The sequence below is a fragment of the Pan paniscus genome, chromosome 1 (assembly GCF_029289425.2).
Source record: "Pan paniscus chromosome 1, NHGRI_mPanPan1-v2.0_pri, whole genome shotgun sequence".
NCBI classification, from domain to species: domain Eukaryota; kingdom Metazoa; phylum Chordata; class Mammalia; order Primates; family Hominidae; genus Pan; species Pan paniscus.
Genome location: NC_073249.2, coordinates 169,896,728 through 169,921,256, shown reverse-complemented (window position 1 = coordinate 169,921,256; position 24,529 = coordinate 169,896,728). Strand labels below are relative to the sequence as shown.

At 43.7% G+C, this 24,529-nt stretch overlaps 1 protein-coding gene across 1 annotated transcript in view; it reads left to right on the top strand.

The window, feature by feature from the left end:
- Nucleotides 1–13,319, top strand: part of C8A (complement C8 alpha chain) — a 64,807-nt gene extending 51,488 nt beyond the window's left edge. Inside the window, exons 8-11 of the mRNA XM_003824213.6 lie at nt 1,584–1,709; nt 2,873–3,030; nt 7,320–7,542; nt 12,661–13,319. Coding sequence (XP_003824261.4) covers nt 1,584–1,709; nt 2,873–3,030; nt 7,320–7,542; nt 12,661–12,812 — 659 coding nt within the window. The 3' untranslated portion in view covers nt 12,813–13,319. The remainder of the gene's footprint in view (nt 1–1,583; nt 1,710–2,872; nt 3,031–7,319; nt 7,543–12,660) is intronic.
- The last annotated feature ends 11,210 nt before the right edge of the window (nt 13,320–24,529 follow it).

Here is a 24,529-nt window from a genome sequence, read left to right as displayed (position 1 = left end):
AAATCTTCCCCCAATTAGTAATGCATTAAAAATTAAAAGTGTTTGAATGGAAATGGCAGAAGAAGCCCTTTGCTCAGTGCTGAGTGCCGGTGCTCAGAGCATCACTTTCCCCAAGCACTTTCAGCTCAGGAGTGACTCAGAAACTGATATCCAAAGAGGCACAGAGGGCTGCAGCTGAAAGGGGTCTTGGAGATGACAACCTCTTCTTTTCATAAATGGGAAATGGAGGCCCAGTGGGATCATGGGCCTTTCCTAGGATCATACAGGGTGTTAGTGACTGGAATTTGAATTTAGGACTTATGACTTCTAAGTTTCCTTCCATCAGAAACCCTTACCAAAAGACTCAGGGCATTCATTTATTTACTCATTTTTTTCATTCATCAATCATTTATTCTGAAAGTACTTACTGAACACGGCACACACCACATTGGTACACTAACAAGACAATGGTGAATTAGACGCAAGTCCTTGACGTCACAGAGTTTGCTGTTTAATGGGGACACAGGCAAATAAACTTTGATGCTCAATACTCCCTTGAAAATAGTGAATCTAATCTTTAGCTCAACTGAATGACAGGTCTAAATTATTTTTCCTTTATGGTTGATAGAATAACAGTATGACTGGAAATAATTATTTTTTATAGTTGTAGTTTAAAGGAATCATGTCTCAAAATACAAACTCCCATTTACAACTTCCAGAAGACTCCTTTAGCTACCGAAAAGGTTGAACTCTGTAGCATGGGCAATATTCCTCCAGTCTATTTATCTAGTTTTATCTTGCCAGGCATACCTAGGGTTGGAAACCCAGCTCTGTTTATTTACATAGCAATGTGGCTTTACTGCTTTGAGAATTATTTTCCTCATCTACAAAATGCAGGTTCCTCAGTGGGTCCTCAGATGTAGACAAATACAGAGATGGCTAACGTGGGCCTGACAGTCTTTACGGAGTGTGAAGGGCAGGTAAACTTTCCATGGTGATCCATCCATCTTCTAGCAAGACTTTGGCCTCTCTGGGGCGCAAAGAGGACCTGGACAAAAAGAATTGTGATGAAGATGATCATTCAGGCACAGAGAACATCGGTAGCTCTGAAAAAAGAGGGAATTATTCAGATCTAAAAATAGTTCATGGAGTAAATGACATTTGAATGGAAGCTTGAGTAGCCTTTGGAAAGATGATGGAAAGGGAGGAGGAGGGGCATTTAGAGTAGGGACAAATATGTGCAAAAGTTCAGGGTAATGGTGCCCATCATGGGCCAGGCACTGAGGTAGGCATGGGGGCAAATGCAGAAGGATGAGATAGAATTATTGCCTCAAGGTGGCTCAATAAAGAATGGTCAAAGGAAAGAGTGCTAGCATTTTTTACCAACTAGTATGTGCAACACATATCTCTTCTCATTTCAAGAATTATTTTGGTTGGAACCATGCAGAAGAGAAAACTGAAATTGGATTAAAGAACCGGGCTTTCAACCCAGGCCTTTTGGACTCCAAAGCTGAAGCTAGCTTTTACTACTCTGACATAGTTGTACCATGTCAAGTGTCTTTTAATAACTCAGCATTTTGTGTTTCTCTGTCTCCCTGTTGCAGGTATTACCAGCAGAGATATCACGACATGTTTTGGAGGCTCCTTGGGCATTCAGTATGAAGACAAAATAAATGTTGGTGGAGGTTTATCAGGAGACCATTGTAAAAAATTTGGAGGTGGCAAAACTGGCAAGTGTTTAGTAATAGATCTCCCAAAAAGAGAAGCCAGGCTTTCCTTTGGACACACACTGGGACATGGAAGCTATTTTTTTTCCCAGTTGATTGCATTTTAGTCAATGATCAGACTGCATAGATGCTAAATACCCCAAAACAATGACCTGCAGTGGCTTTATTTTGAATCTACCATGGGCTTAAAATCACCTTAGAAATACCTACCTTTATACGGGGCACCCTCCTAGATTTCAAGGGTTAGACAAAGGTCCAAGTAAGAACTAGAATGAAAGGAATCTGGAAAATGGGCTGTTTGAATGAAGACCCATCATATTACAGTTCAGAGGGAGGAAATAAGGCTGTTGAGAGAGAATATGGTACCGAGTCCAAGCTCAAAGAATAATTATTAGAGAGGGATTGTACAGGAATATTTTATGGCATTTCCTGAACAAGTCAGTTGGGGTGTTCATGTGTTCATTTACTCATCCATTCATCAAACAGGTATTGAGTTTTTTTCCCCAAGTGGGAGACACAGAGGATACAGGGATGATGAAGAAGTTTATAATGCAGTGGGTGGAATAGATATTAATCAGGTTCAAGCTATTCCTATTGCATTATGTTACCTGTACCTCAGGGCCTTAAGTCAAATTGTTTCTTCTCTCTTTCTATCCTCTCTTCATTTACCTGGCAAATATTCACTAACCTTTGTAGACAACTCACCTTTCTTTCTGACAGCCTCCCACACCTCCTACTGTATAGCTAACTAGTTTCTTTCACTGTGCCCACATTGAGTCCTATAGTAACATCTGTTGTACCTATAGCACCTATAATATTTGATTGAACCTATTTGGCATATAGCAGGCACTGAGTAAATATTTGACGTAAGAATGAATGAGTGAATGAATGAATAAATGAATGACCACCCATTTCCTGTTCCCCTTATCCTCCATGTGGTCTGGGCTGTCCTCTCAGTATTTCTCCACTCCAGAGGATGGGTCTATTTCTGAGTCTTGGTCCTTCCCTTCTGCCTTGTCCTGCTAGCTAACCAAGAAGAGTAGAAGAATGGTAAACATCTAAGGAAAACATGTAAACTTTCTTCCAAATCTCATTAGTGGGGTTTGTCAACCAGTCCTTGGGCTTTTTGGGAAATGAGTTAATGCAGTTTATCCTCTTGATGGCAGAAACGGCCAGGAAGGCCATGGCTGTGGAAGACATTATTTCTCGGGTGCGAGGTGGCAGTTCTGGCTGGAGCGGTGGCTTGGCACAGAACAGGAGCACCATTACATACCGTTCCTGGGGGAGGTCATTAAAGTATAATCCTGTTGTTATCGATTTTGAGGTAAGTCTTTTCGCAGTTGAAGAAACTCTACGTCCATGAGGGATGAAAGTGAAGCAGACCAGATCATTTCATATTTTTTATTATGAGCCCATCAAAGAGCAAGATTAAATGTAATGGCACACTGAACTAGTGGCCTTGCTTGTGCCTGACTCCAGGGAGTGCATGACTTCAGACCCAGGCCACGGGACAGCTGGGATCAGAAACTGATGATCCGGTCAGTGCGTAGTTTTACACTGCTCATCCCAGAATTTCCTCAGCATTAGGTCACATTAGGCAAATCATGATTTTTATGTATACATAAAAGACTTCAAAAATCACATGGGCTAAATTAGGGGGTGGCAAACTTTTTCTGTAAAAGGTCAGATAGTAAATATTTCAGGCTTTGTGGGACACATACAATCTATAATACACAAAGTAGTAGTATTAGTTCTTCTTCTTTCTCTTCTTCATCAAATCTCTTTAAAAATATAAAAGTCATTCCTGGCTCAAAGGCCATAGAAAAATAAGCTGTGGGTTGGACTTGGACCCAGGCTGCAATTTGCTACCATGCTCCAAAGTTATCTCATCTCTCCATTAGAGGAACCTCTGTCATAGATACTATTCCCTCCCATTAAAAAGATTAGGAAAGAGGCTCTGAAAAATCAAGTGAAAATATTTGAGGTCATATAGCTCAGAAGTGGCAAGGCTTGGATTTCAGACCTTTGGACTTCGTATCCAGTTCTCACTTCTCTCTATCCTAGCACCTCCGTTAAAGCAGTGGCTCTCAGCTACTAGGGGCAGTTTTCCTCCACAGAGGAAATACGGCAATGTCTGGAGATGTTTTTGATGTTTTTGTCACCACCCACAGTGGGGCAAGGAGGTGTTACTGGCATCCAGGAGACAGAGGCCTGGGATGCTGCTAAACATCCTTCCATGCACAGAACAGACCCCACAGCAAAGAAATATCTGGCCTCAAGTGTCAATACTGCCAAAATTGAGAAACCCTGCCTTAAATGCTTAACCTCACAAAGTGTGAAAAACTCTATTTTAACCACAAAGGAAGTGATTGTTCTAGCAGTTGCCAAACTATTTCTGTCCATATGTGGTGTAGTCCATTTAAGAGACTGCATTTCAGACTTTGAAGCAAAAGATCATCATTTTCTCATCCATTTTCTCCCCACCCTTGCCTATTTTTCTACATAGATTTAAAATCCCAGATATGGATATAGTCCTCCTCTTAAAACATATGCCTACAGTTAAACCTAGAAGTCTATTCTAACACCCTGGTTTCTGTGAAGAAACAGGTCAGATGGATCAACCTTGATTTCGTTTCTTCTTCAATAAGTAAGAGACCATTTTCATGCAACTGTAATTCACATAAGGTTTGAAAATTGATATCATCAAGCTATTAGTGATTTGAGCAAAAACTGTAAAATTGATATCAGGAGTAATACATAAACTTTCATAGGCAAGAGGTGAACTTGGTGGTTGCCTTGAGAAAAACTTCCCTGGGAAGACTCAGGGTCATCATTTGGAGAAGACCACTACAGTCTTTTGGGAAAGAGCCCAGGCTTTGGCAGGATTGGGTGAGAGGGAGGAGAAAGACATAATTTAGGTCATAGCTCAGCTGCTTTTTCAGTGTGTGACCTTTGACAAGTTACTTCCCTCATTGAGCCGCAGTTTCCTGCTCTATCACATAGAGATGTTTCACAAGACTCAGGAGATCAGAAGTTACTTGGTAAATGTCAGTTGAAGAAACAGGTTCAGCACAATATCTCAAAATTGGCAAATGATAGAGTCCAACTTGAGTCATGTTTGACTGACACTAACATCCTCAGTCTCTTCACAACTCATGTTGCCCCCTGAGAAGTTCGGACTCAATGCATTAAGCCACGGGCAGGCTTTATAGCAGGGAAGTAACACAGCTAGCACTGTGTTTTAAAAAGAGAATGCTCACAGGGAAATAAAGGGTGATTTGAAGAAGAGAGAGATTACAGACAAGGGGACCAGGTAGGGGTTATTTGGAGCCTGATGTTCAGAGTGGAAACAGCATGTTATTCACTTGCATATCCCCCAGAGTTCAGCAGTGCTTATTTATAGCAAGTACTTAGAGTTTGTGAATGTAGGAGTCCTGTTATGTTACGTTTGTGTTATGTTATTTTGTTATGTTGTGTTGTGTGATATATTATTATGCCTTATCTTGTGTTGCTATATTGTATCATTTGACCTCTGAGTCTTTTTTCTCATCTGCAAAACGGGAACAAGATCATTGCCAATACTTTTTCAAGCTCTAACGTCCCAAGATCCCTTTTCTCCACCTCTCTCTCCTCTTTTAACTCCACCAGTCCACCCTATGGAGGGCTTCCTGTCTTCCTGTGGTTCCTGGGAGGGAGAGATCTGAGGTGGGGAACTGGGTGCAGAGCCCGACTGGAAAGTCAAAGAGAAATTGCTCAATGGTCCTGGCTTTCCCTGGAACTAAGAGTCATCTTTGAGAAGGCCAACAGGGCAGCCTATTCTACACTGACTTCCTAACAATGGGACTGAATTCTCTGAACTTCCAGCAAGCGGTTTTCTCCCCTTGGCTGGGGACCCTACCAGTCCTGATATTACCTGCCTGCTGACCTCAACCGCAACCCCTGACCACAGGCCAAAGTCTGTTTGCCACAGGTCTTTCTGTACACATTTCCAGGAACTCAGTCAAAGCTATTGCCAGTGCCCTCAGTTGACTTCTGTTTCCAGGGAAGTGCAACTACCGTAATGTGGCTCAGTCCTACTGCTGACTTGCTCTGGCACAGTCCTACTGCTGACTTGCTCTGTGACCTTGGCAAATCACTTCCCCTTTAGGGGCCTCAGGTTCCTCTCCTTAAAATGAGAGATCTAGAGAAGTGCCTTCCTTTTATGAATGTATTAACATGTATAACATTATAAGCATGCTGAAGATAACCACATGTGCATGCAATTTGAAAACATGGGTTTCTTTTTTTTTTTGCTATTATCACATACAACTAACAAAAATGGTGCTTTATTTTTTGTCATTTTTCCCTTGTACAGTAGTATCTCACATTCAGTACTTCTTTAGATTCTCATAAGAAATCTGGGAATTAAGTATTATTCCCATTTTCTAGATAATGAGGATCAGACTTAGACAGGGGCAGTTAGGCCACATAGCTAGAAAGTGAGTCACATTTACTTAGCTTTTACCATGTGACAGTTCTTTCCCCTATATCATCTCCCTTAATCCTCACAATAATCCTGGAGGGTGCGATGACTGTTCTCCCTTTACAGATGAGGAAGGAGGCTCCGTGTGTCATGTGCCAAAGATCACACAGTTGGAAGCCGGGTAGCTGGGGTTTGAAGCCAGTTTTTCTGGCTCCAGATTCAATGCTCCTTGTGTTTCATCTACTACTTCTCAGTCGAGGCAATTGTTTCCCCCAAGGAATATTTGGCAATGTCAGGAGACAGTCTTGGTTTTCACAACTGGAAGGGGGCTGCTGGCATGTAGTGGGTAGAGGCCAGAGACTCTGCTAAACAGCCTACAATACAAGGACAGCCCACTCCTGCCAGTAAAGAATTATCCAACTTGATACACAATAGTGCCGAAGTTGAGAAACCCTGAACTACGGTCATGCCTGGAATGGGTTGCATCAGTTGTAAATAACTCCCACCCAGCCACATGTAGCTGCCACAGTTACACCATTAGGGAAATTGCTCAGCAATGACAACAACACTACCTGTCAAGGATTTTATTAATTCCTGCATTGAAGGCTGACATTTAAAACACACACTTTTCCTGCTTCCTAAACGTGGTGGAGAGGGCAGATGAGTTGGCACAAATAACTTCTAAGCTCACTTGGGATTGGGAGTGCACAGGTTTCAGAGTTAAGTAGGTGATTCTTGTGAGGAATGCACACATTGCTCCAGGATTATTGTGAGGATTAAGGGAGATGATATAGGGGAAAGGCCTGTCATATGGTAAAAGCTAAGTAAATGTGTCTCACGTCCTAGCTGTGTGGCCTGGGACTTTTAACTGCCCCTCTCTAAACCTGATCTTCATTATTATTTCTTAATATTTGTGTGATTCTGAGCCAGTCACTTAAACACTGAGCCTCCCTTTCTTCTGCTAGGAGCTGAGGAGTTTAATACCTATGTCACAGAATGGCTGTGAGGATCCAAGGTGGTGGGATAAATTGGGTGTCTGTGTCTGTGCCTGGCATGTATCAGGCCTTCCAGAAGCTTGGTGGCCGGTTCTTGGGCTCTGGGAAGGTAGATAGAGCCCAGGGAGGGGCCCTGTGTTCTTTCTGTGCCCACAGATGCAGCCTATCCACGAGGTGCTGCGGCACACAAGCCTGGGGCCTCTGGAGGCCAAGCGCCAGAACCTGCGCCGCGCCTTGGACCAGTATCTGATGGAATTCAATGCCTGCCGATGTGGGCCCTGCTTCAACAATGGGGTGTCCATCCTCGAGGGCACCAGCTGCAGGTGCCAGTGCCGCCTGGGTAGCTTGGGTGCTGCCTGTGAGCAAACACAGACAGAAGGTAAGGTCCGTGCATCCCCACCCAGTTCCAGCCTGGCCCAGCTCAAAGGGGCCAGTGCAGAAAGGACTTTTGGGGTTCCCAGCCCCTCCTTTTGGAGCTCTCCTAGCCACTACCCAGGAGCCACCCTTGAGAGTTCTGTTACTCACCCATCACATTTAGTGGTTCTTGTGCTTTGTCCTTGCCATCAAGACCTTTTCTCAGATGAGAACTCTTTTTCGCCAAGATGTATATGGACAACAGGATTCATTTCTGGAAGAATAAACTAGTTTCCTAGGGCTACCATAACAAATCATCACAAATTAGGTGGCTTATAACAACAGAAGTGTATTGTTTCAGACTTCTGGAAGCTAGAAGTCCAAAGTCAGGTGTGTTGGCTAGGTTGGTTCCTGCCAGAGACTGAGGGAGTATGTGGTCCATGTCCCTCTCCTATCTTTTGATGGTTGTCAGCAATCCTTGGCATTTCTCGGCTTATAGATGCATCGCTCCAGTCTCTGCCTCTGTCTTCGTGTGGCATTCTTCCCTCTATAACTCTGTTTCTCTTCTTATAAGAACCACCAGTCACTGGGTTTGAGACCACCCTAATCCAGCATGACCTCATTTTAATGTGATTTCATCTGCAAAGATCTTATTTCCAAATAAGGTCATGTTGACAGGTAACAAGGGTTTGCCTTGAACATATCTTTTGAGGAAACACAATTAAACTCACTAAAAGAGATAGGTAGTTGTCATTATAGTGTAAGAAGTTATGACTAAAAACAAGGTTTGGGCAAGGAAGGCTTAAATGCAGATAACTGCAACATGAACCAACTGGTACCAGGGAAGAAAGTTATCAAACAAGCATTAAAAGTCCATTGCTTAAAAATGAAGAAGTCTGGGGACTTGGATGTGAATCCCAGATACTTTACTAAGTCACTGTGAGACACTAATTGTTCACTTCTTTCTGGGGCTTAGCTTTCTCATCTATGTTCCCTTTTAACCCCAAGAGTATGCATGTTCCAATTCCTGAGCTCCCACTTTTTCAGGCATATGAAACTGTTTGTATGGTACATAAAATGATGGCAAAATGTATGGACTACCTAATCAATGTATACATTAACCTAAATTGGCTATTGCAATGAAGAAAACACAAAGGGAAAAACAAAGAAGTCTGGATGGGAAATCCAAGGTATTACAATTGACTCCAGAAAACAAAGAGTTGAAGCACAGGGTGGAGGGGGCTGAATCCATGTGGCTCAATGGCCATGTGAAAGAAACAGCCCAACCATTAGTCCCAGTTCACTCAGTGGGAGCCTGATACAGACAGCCCCACAGTGAAAGATGGGTTAACAAAAGTCAAGAGCCCAGGATAAGATTCTTCTCTGGCATACCAAGATCTTTGTTCTTGGTGCCACACTTCACCAGATACTGACAAAGCAAAGCAGGCAATCCAGAGAAGTGGGAAGGCTCAAACCTATGTATTAAGAAGATCTGGAAAGATTGGGAATTTTTGGCATGAAGAAGAAAGACTCAGAAAGGACAAGTCCCACATAAACCGCCATGTGGGAGGACATGGAACTTGTATTCTATGGCCACTGAGATTAGGTTGTAGGACTAAAGGAGAGAAGCTATAGCAAAGGGATTAGGGCTTAATGAGGGAGGACTTTCTTCTGCGTGTACTGCAGTAAGAGTGAGGGAGGGGGATAGATGACCACTTTTCAGGGAGTTGGAAGAGATTCATTCTTCCAAGGGATGGTTGGGCAAGACAGCCTCAAGGTCCTTCCTACCCCCAGAATCTCTGAGTCTCTGACCTAAACAAGGGATAGCAACATGGTGAGCAGTTGGTAGTTTGAAGCTTAAAATCTTTAAATGCAAAATTGAATTTAAATATTTTAAGCTTCAAACTACAAATACCAATTTCTTTAGGATTCAAGGGGATCTTCATGCAGTAGACCTGGTTTTAAAATCAGATGATGTTGAGTTATTATTTCCTCATCGGGAGAGTAGTTCTAAGTAGGAGGCAGGACAGCATAGCTCAGGTACCAAACCGATCTTTAGTTTTTTGTTTTTGTTTTTCTTTTGAGATGAAGTCTTACTCTGTCACCCAGGCTGGAGTGGAATGGCATGATCTCAGCTCATTGCAACCTCCTCCTCCCAGGTTCAAGCGATTCTCCCACCTCAGCCCGCCCTGCCCCCACCCTGAGTAGCTGGGACTACAGGCATGCACCACCATGCCTGGCTAATTTTTGTATTTTTACTGGAGATGGGTTTTTGCCATGTTGGCCAGGCTGGTCTCGAACTCCTAGTCTCAAGTGATCTGCCCGCCTCAGCCTCCCAAGGTCCTGGGATTACAGGCATGAGCCACCACATTCAGCCCAGGTCTTTAATTTCTTTTTTGTTTTGTTTTGTTTTGTTTTGTTTTGTTTTTTTCACGGATGAGTATGTCTTTATTTATAGAGAAGTTGGGGGATTTGGTTTTCTTTTTTTTCTTTTCTTTTTTTTTTTTTTTCTTAATTTTTTATTATACTTTAAGTTTTAGGGTACATGTGCACACTGTGCAGGTTAGTTACATATATTTCTAAGCTGCCAATTTCCATCTGGGCATACCCTGTAAAATGAGATTATATTGGAACCTTCCTTAAAGGTTGTGTTGAGGATTAAGCTAGTTAACACTTGTGGTAGGCTCTATTTTAATAAGCAAAAGAGACAGCTTCATGTGGGATGTTTCATTGGTAGAGAATTGTTCTGGGTTGTTACTTGTTCAAATTCCTCCTTTGCTGGCAAAAGGGGATAGAATCTGGGTTCCATGAGCTGCCTGTGTCCTGCGGGAGGTATGCTGAAAGAGGTAAGCCAAGAGGGTGAGTGAAAGCCAAAGACCTTATGAAGGAGCATGCAGAGAATACAAACCAAGGAGACCAACTCCCGGGGCCAGTTCCATCTTCCATGGAACTGCAGATTCCAGCTTCCTTGTGTGAATCGGAAAAAAGGCACTGCTTGGTAGGTGGGTGAATTGGGAGAGAAAAAGAAAACTACTCTGGATTGATACAGCCGAGCTCAAGGGCCCAGGGCTTTCCTGACTTCCCAAGCAGGGTATGGACTGGGTTGTAGCCGCCATTTTCCCATTGGCCAGGCAGCATTCCCAAGGGGACCAAAGATCAATGAACAGAAAAAATAACTAAGCCTTATTAGTAACAGCCGTTAGAGCTGCATGTGTATGAACTCATTTATTTTCCCAAGAACCTTATGACATAAATGCTATTATGAGTCCCAATTTACAGATGAGGAAAACAGGGCAGAAGGAAGGTTGGATAATTTGCTCAAGGTCACCTAGCTGGGTAATGAAAGAGACAGGATTTGGACCCGGGACCCAATCTCTTAAACATTACACCCTACTGAGTCACATCCTAAGAGTGAGGAAATTTGGGGAATGAGAGCAGAGGGTCTGAGACAACTTCAGTAAGTATCATTTTGGGGAGTGGAAAGTGGGGTATGTACCAGTTCATGGTTATCAATCTGGCCTGGCTTAAAGGAACAGATGTGAGCCTTGCCAGAGTAATTTAATTATAGCACTCCAAGGGCCTCAGAACCAGTGACTTGCTAGGATCCCTGTCCACATAGCATAGAGACAGGAAGAAGGGGGAGTGTGGGCTACCCAGATGTGCCTCTCCATGGTCCAGTGCCAGGCTCAGTGGCAGGCAGGCTGAGACACCTGCACACATGGTGGGTATCAGAGAAGGTGTGGGCATTATGTAATGATCTGCAGGGAGGGAGGAGACAGAGGGCTGCTCCCAAGGTCCCATTCCTCCTGCATTCAGTTGCAGGCAGTGCAATTCATTGCAGGCAGCTCATGGCGCTCCATCAACCTGGTTCCAAACAAGGTGTGGACATTAGGTGGCCTTGGGGCTGTCATTCTGAACTTTCAGCCTGATGGAGACTGGGCTGGCAAGGAAGTCTGAGGCAGGGCAGTCAAATTCCATGGAGGCCCATTACAGTCCCTGGGAATTTTCCCAGTAAACCTTTGCCTATGGAGACTGAGGCACAGAGGTGGGAGAAAGAGACAGAGAGCCTTGCTGTGGCTGCCCCATCAGGGAGTATAATTACAGAGCTGGAAGGAACTTGGAGATAATCCAATCCAATGATAGTCACACTGTGATCTGAGGAGCCCTGGGGTCTCAGAGCTGCCCCAGCAGAGGAGGGCGAGCCTGACAGACATCCAGCTTCAAATAGAGCAGCTCCACTTTCATCTGACTTAGAGGTTGGGGGTCCATGTAAGATTTCATTTAGGAAAAATGAAATTGTGATGAAAAAAATAAACATTGAAAAAAACCACTGGATTAGTCCATCCTTCTCATATGATAGCACCCAAAACTCAGGCGGAGCCCCACGCTAGGTAATTCTCTGAGCTAGATTTCCAGATAGTCCATGGTCAGTGCATGTGTTCAGATGCTCTGTGCAGAGAACCTGTCACCCTCTGCAGCTCCATTGCCAGAATCTGAGGGGGTTTGATTTGCAGATCCTCATACAAAAGCTTAGCAATCCTCTCCAGGGAGGTGTCTGGCCAAACCTTTTCTCTGACTCCCCAGCAGGGCGGTGCTCCCCTCTCTTCACACCCTCCAGTGACTCTGTGTCATTCTTCCAAGGGAGCATACCTCCTGCCTCCCTCCGCTATCCATCTTCCATGGAACTGCGGATTCCAATTTAATGAGATGGGCTCCCAGTGGCCTCTTCTCACTCCATCCAGAGTTTCAAATTAAGTGCAAGGCAGTGAGCACAGAGGTCTTGGTTGGCTACCTGAAGGCATTTCCCCAAGGGGGATTGCAGACCACTCTCAGGCAACAGGATGGCCTTCCCTCCTCAGTAGCAGCTCTGCAACTCCCTGGACAGAGCCCCCAGGGGCAATTAAAAGCCTGACTGCCATGGTCTCTGCAGTGAAACTGCCTTTGCTACATCTGGACTAACAAAGGAGCAAAGACCCTATGTACCTTATCTGTACGTACCTCCAACAAGCTGCAGTCGACCAGAGGAGGGGAGGCCAGTCCCTCTCCCAAGGGTCCCACACACCTCTCCCTGTTCGTCACCAGACAGGCCCTTCCTTCTTAGCCATATGCTAACCTCCTCCTCCCCGGGAAATTTCCTCTGCAGGAGCCAAAGCAGATGGGAGCTGGAGTTGCTGGAGCTCCTGGTCTGTGTGCAGAGCAGGCATCCAGGAAAGGAGAAGAGAGTGTGACAATCCAGCACCTCAGAATGGAGGGGCCTCGTGTCCAGGGCGGAAAGTACAGACGCAGTCTTGCTGAGGGCCTCTGGACACAGGCTGGACCAGATGCTGTGGATGTCGACCCCTGCACTGACTATTGGATAAAGACTTCTTTCAACTAAGAGAAGATGCAAATCAGCACACTTTTTTCTTTGTTCTGCCAGCTTCCAGGCCTAAGACTAGGTTTTGCTATCTACAGCCAACTATTCTATTACTTACCAAACTCAATCATTTTATTCAGCAACTGGATGTTAACTGTTAACTAGAAGCTCTGTCCTACTTACAGCACTTTGGATCATCAAAAAAATAAAGTAAAATAGAAAACTGAGAAAACTCAATCCATGACCAGGGAGAACTTACAGGATGTTAGAGACAAAACAAGCAGACACCTGAAACAATCAACGCCCAATAAAACAAAGTAGGATGAAAATTCTCTTAGTTCTTTGATAACAATTTGTTCATTCATAGAAACATTATTAATTGGTAGGGTAATCAGACACTCTGAAATAATGAGAAAAATACTAAAAATTGACTTGGGTTATTTCAATTTGCCTTCATTTGAACTCATTTATTAATTCAATTAATCTCTCTAGTTCCCTTAGGTTCTTACCACAAATGTGACGTTTCTCCTGATTATTTTCTCATGAAACACTTCTTTTCCTACATTGCAATTTTCACAACTAGTAATTATATTATTTTAGTCTATTTGGGCTGCTATAACAAAAAGCCATAAACTAGGTGGCTTATCAACAACAGAAATTTATTTCTCACAGTTCTGGAGGCTGGGAAGTCCAAGATCAAGGCAGATTCAGTGTCTGGTGAGGGCCCACTTCTTAGTTTTTACAGGACTGTCTTACTGCTGTGTCCTTACGTGGCAGAAGGGGCTAGGCAGTCTCTTAGGTCCCTTCTTTAAGGGCACTAATCCCATTCATTAGGGCTCCATTCTCATGACCTAGTCACTTCCCAAATTTCCCACCTCCTCATGCCGTCACTTTGGGGTTAGAATTTCAACATATGAATTTTGAAGGGACACAAATGTTCAGAACGTAGCATATATATTTAATCCCACATCTCCTGTGACTATGTAAGACCTATCTCTTCCTAAGAGATAATAATCTTGAGGGCAGAAGTCAGGCTTCTTTTGTTTAGCACTGTAGCCCCGGAGGTCAGGCTTGTGCCTTAAATGTAGCAGGGACTTAGTAAGTAGCTGTGATTAAATAAGTGAATGAATTGAAGAGTCAGTTCATAGATGAGGTACACATTGGTCAGCCTCCCAGAGTGGAGAGTGGATTTGAAAAAGCCAACTAGTGACGATCAATCCGCCTTCTCTGATCCATCTCTAGGGGACGCCAATCACACCAGCCAGCCTCAGAATCCCACAGCCCTCCAGTCATGCCTCAAATAGAGAACATGTTAGGTAGCACTGAATTTTCTGTTTATCCATCAGTTTCCCCTATTAGATTTTGAGCTCCTTGAAGGCCAAATCTACAATCCTACTGTATAGTAGGTACTCAAGAAATGTCTGGTGACTAACATATACATTGATGCTTCAAGTCATTCCAGAGTCCTCAATCTTGTGAAAGTCAGAATAAGAATTATGTACATGAAACAACTAGAGGAGGTTTTAGGGAAATTAATTGTTGAGTTAATGCTAAAATATGTAGCACACAAAGTAAGTGCTGAAGGAGGCCAGGTGGGAGAGAGATTTACCTTTCCATTAGTGTGTATATTGTGGATGGCATGGGGATTGCCCCAGGCCCTGAAGGACTTTTCAACTAGGCAAACTGGGAGGAGATCTCTCAGACAGAAATTCAGCATGAGACAAAGTCTGAAAGTGAGAAAGACATTTGGGGGTGCGTGCAGGTGCGTATGTGTCAGGAAAGGGGAGTGGGGAAAATAATGCATGTAAATAAAATAAGGCATATAAAACACTCGGCACCATGCCTGTCATACAGGACATTATTACCCTCATGCTTATCGTCATCATTATTAAGACTCTTATTAATTAAAGAATGTGATTTAGAAGTTAATTTCTGAACTCTTTAGATCTTCTACCTGAAAGAAGAAAAAAAACTCTCTTATTGCTTTTCATCCTGTCATTAATTTGCTTTTTACTTTTTAACTTACATTAATAATTAACCTACATTCATTATTTACTGAGTAGTGGCAGTTACATGCTAGAAAGTGACAAAGGGCCAAATATGCCAGGCCACGTGGGCACTTTAAAGAGAACGTTTGATCTTGACCTAAAAAAACAGTGGTTCTTAAACTTGGTTGTATGTTACAATCACCTGAGCAGTTTTCAAAACCCTGATGTCTACAGGCTGCACCCGAAACAAATTAAATCTTAATCACTGGGTGTAGGGACCAGACATCAGTAGTTTTTTGGGGTTTTTTTGTTTGTCTGTTTGTTTTGAGACAGAGTCTCCAGGCTGGAGTGCAATGGCACAATCTTGGCTCACTGCAACCTCTGCCTTTGGGGTTCAAGCGATTCTCCTGACTCAGCCTCCTCAGTAGCTTGGACTACAGGTGCACGCCACCATGCCCAGCTAATTTTTGTATTTTTAGTAGAGATGAGGTTTCGCCATATTGGTCAGGCTAGTCTCGAACTCCTGACCTCAGGTGATCCACCCGCCTCGGCCTCCCAAACTGCTGGGATTACAGACTTGAGCCACTGCGCCCGGCCTGACATCCCTAGTTTTAAAAGTTCCTCAGGTGATTCCAAGTGCAGCCAAGGTTGAGGCTCCTGAGAGTGGAGGAATCATTATACCTGCATGGGGAATGGGGTCTGTGACAAAACAAAAAGGCAGGGACAGTAAAGTTATTTGTGCTATTTTAACTAGTCTTATGCAAGATCTCTTAAGGTTTGTTTTCTATGTCCTATTGTGCAGCCAAGAAACTGAATCTCAGCAAGGTTGAGCCTCATGGGTCACAGAGCAGGCCAGGGTTTGAATGCGTCACATCAAACACACGCTTCCATTTCCTCCACCCACCCTTTGCTCTTGTCTGCTGGTGGAGGGATTTGGAGAATAGTGTGTGGGGCACAGGGGAGGGGAAGAAACCAGAGGCAGGGAGGCTTATCAGAAGGTAAGTGTAGTAATCTGGGCAAAAGATGAGAACTTTGAGATTAAGTAATTGCCTGGATCATCTGTGAGCCAAAACCACCGGCTGAGCAATGCTGACTTCCTGTCTTCTGAGCCAGAGAACCCAAGCCAGCATCTGTCCCACTCCTCTGAGGCTGCTACATCCCCAGAAGCTTTACAAATTAAAATACAATGGCAGTTTCAAGCATAGCAACCCTTTATTACATCAGCAGCTTTCCCTCTTCAAGAATGACTGGCTCTCACAAAGCAAAAAGCATAAAACTCATCCAATGCATTTTCCCTTAGGTCTTTTAAGAAGATCTATAATCTAAGGTTTTATAGGTAGTGGGTGTAAATACATGGTTTAAAGATATAATCTTCAGCTTGACAAGGTGTCTTTTGAAAAGTAAATTAATGACAGAATAAAAAGCAATAAGGAGAGGGTTTTTTCTTTTTTTTTTTTTTCTTTGTGAGAAAGGAAGATCTAAAGAGTTCAGCACTCAATGAATCTCTTCTGAACTGTATGCCTTTAGGGTGAAGAAAATGGACAGAGAGAAAGGGTAGGCTTCAAAAGCCACATTGCAGAAATGAGAGATGGCAAAGTGAAGCCACTGAGTGCCATGAGAGGAAGGGGATGTGATACGGATTAGAGGAAAGGCATGAAGAAAATTTATGGTGCCACTCCTTCACATCAGAAATGGGCAAAATACTCTCTGGAGATCTCTTGTGCAGGCCCCATGCTGGGTGCTGGAGGTTCAGAAATGGATCAGACATGGTCCCATCCCTGAAAGAATGCAGCCTGGTAAAGGAGAGCTGTGAACAATGGCAATAGGTACCAGGCAGCAGGAAGCCCAGGGACCTGTGGGGGATAACCAGCTGTGGGAGCAGGGCAGGCAGCCAGGACAGGGCCAGCAGAATCTCAGACACAATGAGAGTTGGAGCATCAAAGAAAGCAGAAGGAGGGGCACGATTGTGCAGGGGAAATGTGCAAAGTGACAGAGCTGGAAAACCAGGAGATAGAGTGTGGGGCAATTTTTGCTCAGCTCTTTGGGTAATGGTGCTGGAATTTGTCAGGCTGGAGATGACTGAGTTTGGAATTCCAGTTTGGTCACTGGGCCTTTCCTGAGGGGAGCCAGTTCTTGGTCCCAGGGAGATTCCCACAGACAGCCCCTTTTCTGATTACCCTGGGGTACTCTTGGGCTTTCAGCAAGCCCACAGCTGTTGTTATAAAGGCCACGGATTTGAAACTGGATTCATAAAGCACATCTCTGAGGCTGATGTACCCCTCCACCTTTATCTCTGTTCAGACTTAATGAGCCAATTGTGCGAGAAATCTATTGTCCCTGACATGAGGAACAAAGCTCTGTGTGACGAGCCCTTGGCTCCCTCTCATGTCCTTCCCTTCAGTTCTTCCCTCAATCATGCTCCTCCAGCCATGCAGGCCCTTTTGCCGTTCCTCATGCACACCAGGCCCTCCCCTCCTCAGGACCTTTGCACCTGCTGTCCTCTCTGCCTGAGATGTTCACCATCTAAATGAGCTCATCCACAGCTCACTTCCTCATTTCATTCAAGTCTTTGCTCAAGCGTCACCTCTGCAAAGACATTCTCTGTGCACCCTATGTAAAGAGGCTCACAATTTTCATTGATTTTTCTCATACAGAATTACCGTTACCTGACATTATAGATTTGTTTATTTGTTCTTTTTTTCTTCTCATATGTTAAGGACTGCATGTTTGTGTACCCCCAAATTCCTATGTTGAAATCCTAATCCCTAATGGGATGGTATTAGGAAGTGGGGCCTCTGGGAGTGCTTAGGTCATGAAGATGGAGTCCTCTTGATGGGATTAGTGCCCTTATAAGGAGAGACACCAGAGAGCTTGCTTCTCTCTGCAATCTGCCATGTGAGGATACAAGAAGATAGTGGTCTGCAAACCAGAAAGAGTGACTCATCAGACACTGAATGGGCTGGCACCTTGCTCTTGGACTTGCCAGCCTCCAGAACTGTGAGAAATAAATGTCTGTTGTTTAAGCCATCCAGTCTATTGTATTCTTCTATAGCAGTCTGAAACGACTAAGACAGTATGACTCCCCCCATTATTAAGCAAGCCTTTTCACGGTTAGATCCCCAGTACCAAATAGTATTTAGCCTTAGTAGGGGTGCAGTAAATGTTTATTGAATTAAAGAACTATTTCTGCCACGCGCGGTGGCTCATGCCTATAATCCCAGCACTTTGGGAGGCTGAGGCGGGCAGATCACTTGAGGTCAGGAGTTCAAGACCAACCTGGCCAACATGGTGAAACCCTGTCTCTACTAAAAATATGAAAATCGGCTGCATGTGGCGGCGGGCGCTTATAATCCCAGCTACTCGGGAGGCTGAGGCAGGAGAATCGCTTGAACCCAGGAGACAGAGGTTGCAGTGAGCCTAGATCACGCCACTGCACTCCAGCCTGGGCAACAGAGGGAGACTCTCTAAAAAAAAAAGAGAACTATTTCCAATTTAGTTCCCCAAATAGGTCAGGCCTTTTATTGCCTCCAGCTTTTGCACATACTACTCCTAGAAGAACTACCCCACTCCCACTTCTCAGCTCCCATCTTCTAGCCACTCACCAGCACTTTCCTGGGCATAGGTTAGGTGTCCGTTCATCCAGAAAACCAACCTTGACCCCTTCCATTACCCCACACTTCATCAGGCCCTCCTCCCTCACATAGCTCTGTATTCTAGTATTTTTCCATGCTCCATCCCTATAGCCTAGTTGTGTGTCTACCCCACCCAGTGACTTCTTGCAGGGCAAGTGGGGAATCCTATTTACCGTTGAAGCCCTAGCACCTAGCATCATACTTGGTACATAGGAATTTTCCAGAGAAAGTTTGTTGGCTGCTGTTGTCTCTGGTTTCTCTGCGCTGGAGGTAAAGACTCTAGAATGGTTTTTGTGTCTAGCCTGCAGAAACTCATGAGGGGAAACCTAATGAAAGACACTTTCACAGGACTCCTGAGTCCTGCAACCTTCTTGGTATGTCAGAGGACAGCCGAGCCCACGTCATTCCTGAAAGCTGCACAAATTCAAGAGACAGCCCACCTTTCTCACCTTAGTGAAGGGAAGTCCATCAAATCGAGTTAAAAATTCCTCATTCATGGCCTTAGAATTTCCCCTGGGAGAGATAAAGGAAAATATGTTTTCCTTCTATATTAACAGCTTAAAATGTGAGATAAATCCTCCCGTCCTAACCTGTTTTTAATAAATGGACTCTGCTGACCAGTGGCATGATACATGTCTGACAGATCTATTTATCCATTCTATTTCTTTAGAGATAAGCAGCTAAGAAGTTTTATCTATGATTTGTCTCCCTCCCACATTCCCATTTTCCTAAGCAAGCATGTGGAGCAAGCATCTGATGGATGGGCGGTGTTTGGGATAAAAGGGGCCAGAATCAGATAGTTTTCAGGATGTGAGCAAACTGGCTTATTAACAAGGAGTCATCTGGCAGGAGGTGGTGAGGGAAGGAGGAGTGGATACAAACAATGGCCAATGATGGATGAAGGAACACCTGGGGTTGCAAGGTGTAGACTTGAGATAACTGGTGGATGCAGCCAATAGCGATAATGGGAGTGCCCAGGCTCCGGCACGGCCTGCTACACAGAGGTGAATGTCAGACTAGCCACTTGACTCCCTTTGACAATCCTCCGAGAATTCCCCACTGCAAATGCAATCACCATTTCTTTTTGTTTTTCTTTTTGTAAAATATATCCACCTACTCAAAGAGACAGATGCTAGGCAGGGTAAAAAGAGGCAGAAGTTAGGCAAGACTATTTTGTTCAGCATCCAAGAATGTTAATCCTCAGAGTTGTGCCCTGAAGATTAACAGCCTCATTTTCTGATGAGGACACTGAGGCCAAGAAAGGAAAAGTGACTTGATTCAAGGCACACAGCTAGGAAGTAATGGCGTTGGGTGTTACACCTGTCTGTCTATTGCAAAGCCTTCCAAACCTGCTCAGTTTCTCCACTGCAGGGCTGTCAGACCAAGGGCCTTTCTCTGCCCCTTCTATGTAAGCAGGCAGGTGGGTATTTGCTCTACGGATGAAGCTGGATCTGCCTCTGCTGTTGTGGGAGACATGAGGACAGAGGCTGCAGCTCTTGGACTAAGCTCTGCTGCTTTCAAGCTGTGTGGTCTTGGGCAAATCACTCAGGTTCTCCGAGGCTCTGTCTCATCACCTGTCAAAGGCAGATAATGAATCCTTCCTGTTGCAGGCATTGAGAGGATTAAGCTGGATTAGGTATGTGAAAGTTCTTTGTAACTGGTAATGCCCTCGGCAAATATTAGTTATTATGCTGATACATTTTTTCTTAATAACCCAGAGCTTGAGATATAAAAACCCTCCATGTCCTTTATTAAGACATTCCCTAGGAGCTAAGCTATTTTATGTCTTTTTGTTCTTGTATGATATAGTGGGTTTTACACTGAAATGTCTTTAAAGCAGTTTTAAATGACTTAAAAAATAACCAACCTGTGGTTCTTGTTGATGTTTTGAAAATCCCTGGAAATGATTATAGTAATGACATAGCTAATTGTGGAATGCTTACTAGGTTCAGGGTGCTTTCCTAAATGCAGTAATTCACATAATGTTTACAAAACCCCAGGAGGCTGACACTGCCACCATCCCCATCTTACAGATGAGGAAATGGAGACACAGACAGGTACATAACTTGTATAAGGCCACAAGGTAGTAAGTCACAGAGCCAGGCTTCAAATGTCAGCAGTCTGGCTTCTAAGCACTATGCTATTTGGCCTCTCTCTATGCTGTCCTTCCAGTTTTGCCTAAGAGGTTGTGACAACACCCCCCATTATCTCTATAAACAGATCCCTGAGTTTCTGAATACCTCACTATTGGAATCTGGCCTAACATTTAAGAATGGTAACTCAAAGAGGAAAACACAATATAGAAAGATCTGATTTCATGCCAACATTCAATAAACAGGGAATCTCAAAGACCTAACATGCACTATGCTAATGTGTTGCCATTAGGTTTTTTGTGGCCATTCTAGGTTTAAAACTAATGTAGAGATGAGAACACTGAGGGTGAAGCAGAATGTGGGAAGATGATTTTTTTAAGTTCCTCTTTCCTACCTCTGCCACATAGTAGTAGGCCTTTTAAAATCTCTTGAGCCTTGGTTTTCTCATTAACCTGTAAATGTGCTTCTCAGGTTTAGTCCACCAATAATTGCAGAGTTTTTGTTCCCTTCCTTGGCAAAGCTTCCTTGGGGATTCCTGGCTGTCCCCAGGAGGTGTCAACAATACCACCTCCAAACAGGTATTATCACTCCCTTCATGACATCAGCTGTTTTTTCTTCCCTTTTATTTCACTTTGCTCTTGCACTGCTGCCCACAAAGCCAGTTGAAGGTGCCTATTCTTCACTACTACGTGGGTTGCCCCTACCCTAGGGGTTGCTCTACCCCTACTCTCATGATGCCACTATCATGTACCGCAAATTCACTAAAGGTTCTCACCAGCATGAGAAAGTTCTTCCCTAGGCCCTACTCATTCCTTTCACTAATTCATTAATTACCCAATTATTTATTGATGGTCTACTTGTGCCAGTCACTAAACTTAGAAGTTGGGATATATTAGCACAGCAGACACTGTCCCTCTTTCATGGATGCTATATTTGAGATAGAATAAGCAACAAGTAAATTATACAATGTCTGCAAAGTCTAGAAACATTGGTGGGTAGACACGATGTCATTAAGGACATCTTCAATCTGTAAAACAAAATATTATCTCCATTTTCAGACTTTCAGACTTACCTCTATTGTGATGGTGGAAGTACAGAGTGAAATGAAAACAGAGAGAGTAGACATCTCTCTCTTAACGTAATGGTGGCAAGGAAGGCTGTAGGAAAGAAGAGACAGCTGAGACCTGGAGGATGAGTGAGGAACTGGCTTCAACAGGAGGGTGAGTGGTGGGGCTGCTGCGTGCAAGATCCTATGGCCAGTATGTTTTTCCACCAAGGTGCAGATCATGAAGGTCCTGAGGGATGCCAGGCTGATGTCCCCAAGGCCTTTCTGTGCCAGGCCCACTTTCTCCTGAGGACTTTTTTTTATAAGTACCTGGGAGCAGGCCAGAGTCCTCTTCTTTAAGACAGAGATGACTTTTCCTTCTATCTGGATTCTCTGCCAGCAAGTGCTCTTTCTCCTGACCTCTGTATCCCATCCTGACTTCTATAGTTGACTCATTAGTCATAAGGATTGAGTTTCCATTTGAAGCTTTCTCTACCTGTCATCCAATGATTGTATTAATATCTACCCTATGAAATTCAGATGAAGATTAAATAAGATAATGTAGGTTAAAAGACTTCATAAACTGGGAAGCACTCTATAATTGGCAGCTATTATTATTATTACTATTGTTAAACTAATTATAATAATTATTATTCCCATAGAAATTATGTTATTAGTCCAAGGTCACATGGAAAGCCTCCCACCTGGACATTAAGCACATGAAGCTAAAAGCATTTCAAAGATTTATGCTCTGGGATGCAAAAATCTCCCACATCCAGGCATCTTGTGCTGTGTTCAAGCTTCCAGGACCACAGCCAAACTGCCCTGCCTGGACTCTGCCCCTCGAATACTGCAGCTCCTTCACTGGTACACCAGTGAAAGCCATAGTTGCCAAGATTTTCCAAAAGCACGGTTTGCATTTATTTTGTTTAATTCTTACATTGTGTTTCAGCCTCCTCCAAAATGCATTTGTTTGCAGAAAGAGCCACGTGGGGAAGTTTAGCCCACAAATAAGAATATAATTATTACACAGTTTAGCGATGCCTGGCCGTCACCCGGGTATTCACCAGTGCTCCAAAATTCAATTGTCTCTCCTTCAAGACCGTATTTAATAGGATAAACAATTTCTGCTAAATGCAATAAATGTGAACCTGGGCTGTCATCTCCATAATCAACTCAAATTTCCCATTAGAAACAGTGGCTGTGATTGAGATTCAGAATTTAATTTGGCAGCGCTCGCTTCAACATGCTAGTGTCAACTTCATGGGAGCCTCCCATCAACCAAAGACAGAATCGCTCTTCCCTGTCTCAGGGGAATCTTAAAAGAAGATAGATTATAACTCAAGAAAATTATACGGCTTCAGTACAATGAAAGAGATAAAACATTATTGGATTATCCTGTTGAAATAACAGCAGACGGCAAAGCAATAATAATAAACCAAACAAGGGCCCAGACCCATCAGCTGAATTGCAGGGGCCATGGGGATGCAGGAAGGCAGGCAGGATCACCATACTTGCTGGAAGAACCCCTAGAAGTACAATAGCAGCTCCTTCTGATGGCTGTTCTATGGACCCAATTCCAGATAGCTGGTTGGGTGAGATTGCTGTGTGCCAGTAACCAAAGCTTGGTGTCATGTTAAGGTCTCAGGCCCCAGCGTCAAACCCAGTGGTAAACTCCAAGCAGATGATTTGGCTGAAAATCTGTGGGTTGAATCAACAGGATGAACCAATTCACCTTTAACCAATTGCTTTTTACCCCACCAACTTTATTTCAACAAATTCACCTGAAGTACTTAAATCAGACAGGAGGGGCCCAAGACCAAAGAAAATCTTACAGGATGTTTTAATACGATTGAATGAATGAGAGAAATAAAGTTTAAATGCTCACTTGACAATCTAGAAAATTAAAATTTTATTTCTGGTAGCCCAGAGAAAAATTGTCTTCTTATTCTCTTCTTCAAGCCTTCCGCCCTCCCCCCAAAATGGTATTTGCACAAGAGCATAAATGAGCAAAGTAGAATGTACAGACAGTTTCATGGGGGAGGTAGGGAACAGTTTACCTTGCACATTACCCCACAGCCATCAACTTAAAATTCTCTTTCACGTGTTTCCTCTTCCAGCCACCATGATCTTCTCTTCTTTTTCAACTTTCTCTCCTTCAGGGATCAGTTTCCCTGGCTCTTGTCTCCAGCTCAGGATCTTCCCTGGGAACCCACCTTGCCACTCCTTTATTAAGCACAACAATTCCACTCTGCCCCAGAACTCCTGCTTCCAACATGCACAACCACACCCTCCCTATGCTCAGCATCAAAGTGAGCTGGGGAATCAGGATCCTCTCTCCTCAGAAGGGAGGGGCTGGAGATTTGTCAATCACACACACACGCACATGCACACACACACACAGTAATTTCTGCTGCATTTTATTTCATGAAAATTCTTTGTTAATCAGATACTCATTTACTGAGAGGTAAGAGAGCATCATAGTTAAGAATTTAAAACTCTGGAGCCTGACTTTGTAGCCCAGGTCTGCTGCTTTCTAACTGTGTAACAGTGGACAAATTGCTTAAGTGCTCTAAGCCTCAGTTCCCCCCAGCTGTTCTAGCATCTACCTTATAAGGTTGTCATGAGGATGGAAGGGATTAATACACAGAATCCATGGCTGACACATAGTAGTCATCCAATAAACAGAAACTGCCATTATTATTGAACAAGACCTTGTTCTCATCAAGGAAAGAATGCATTAATATTTATTCATTGATTCATTATTAAGCACCTATTTATACCAGTCACGGCTAGAGAGTGGAACTGAAATGTGAGCAACTTCCAACACAATTCCTGGCTGGTAGTCAATATGAGTGAAATAAAATTGTAGAGTGAGTAAGGTGAGGATTACAAAGA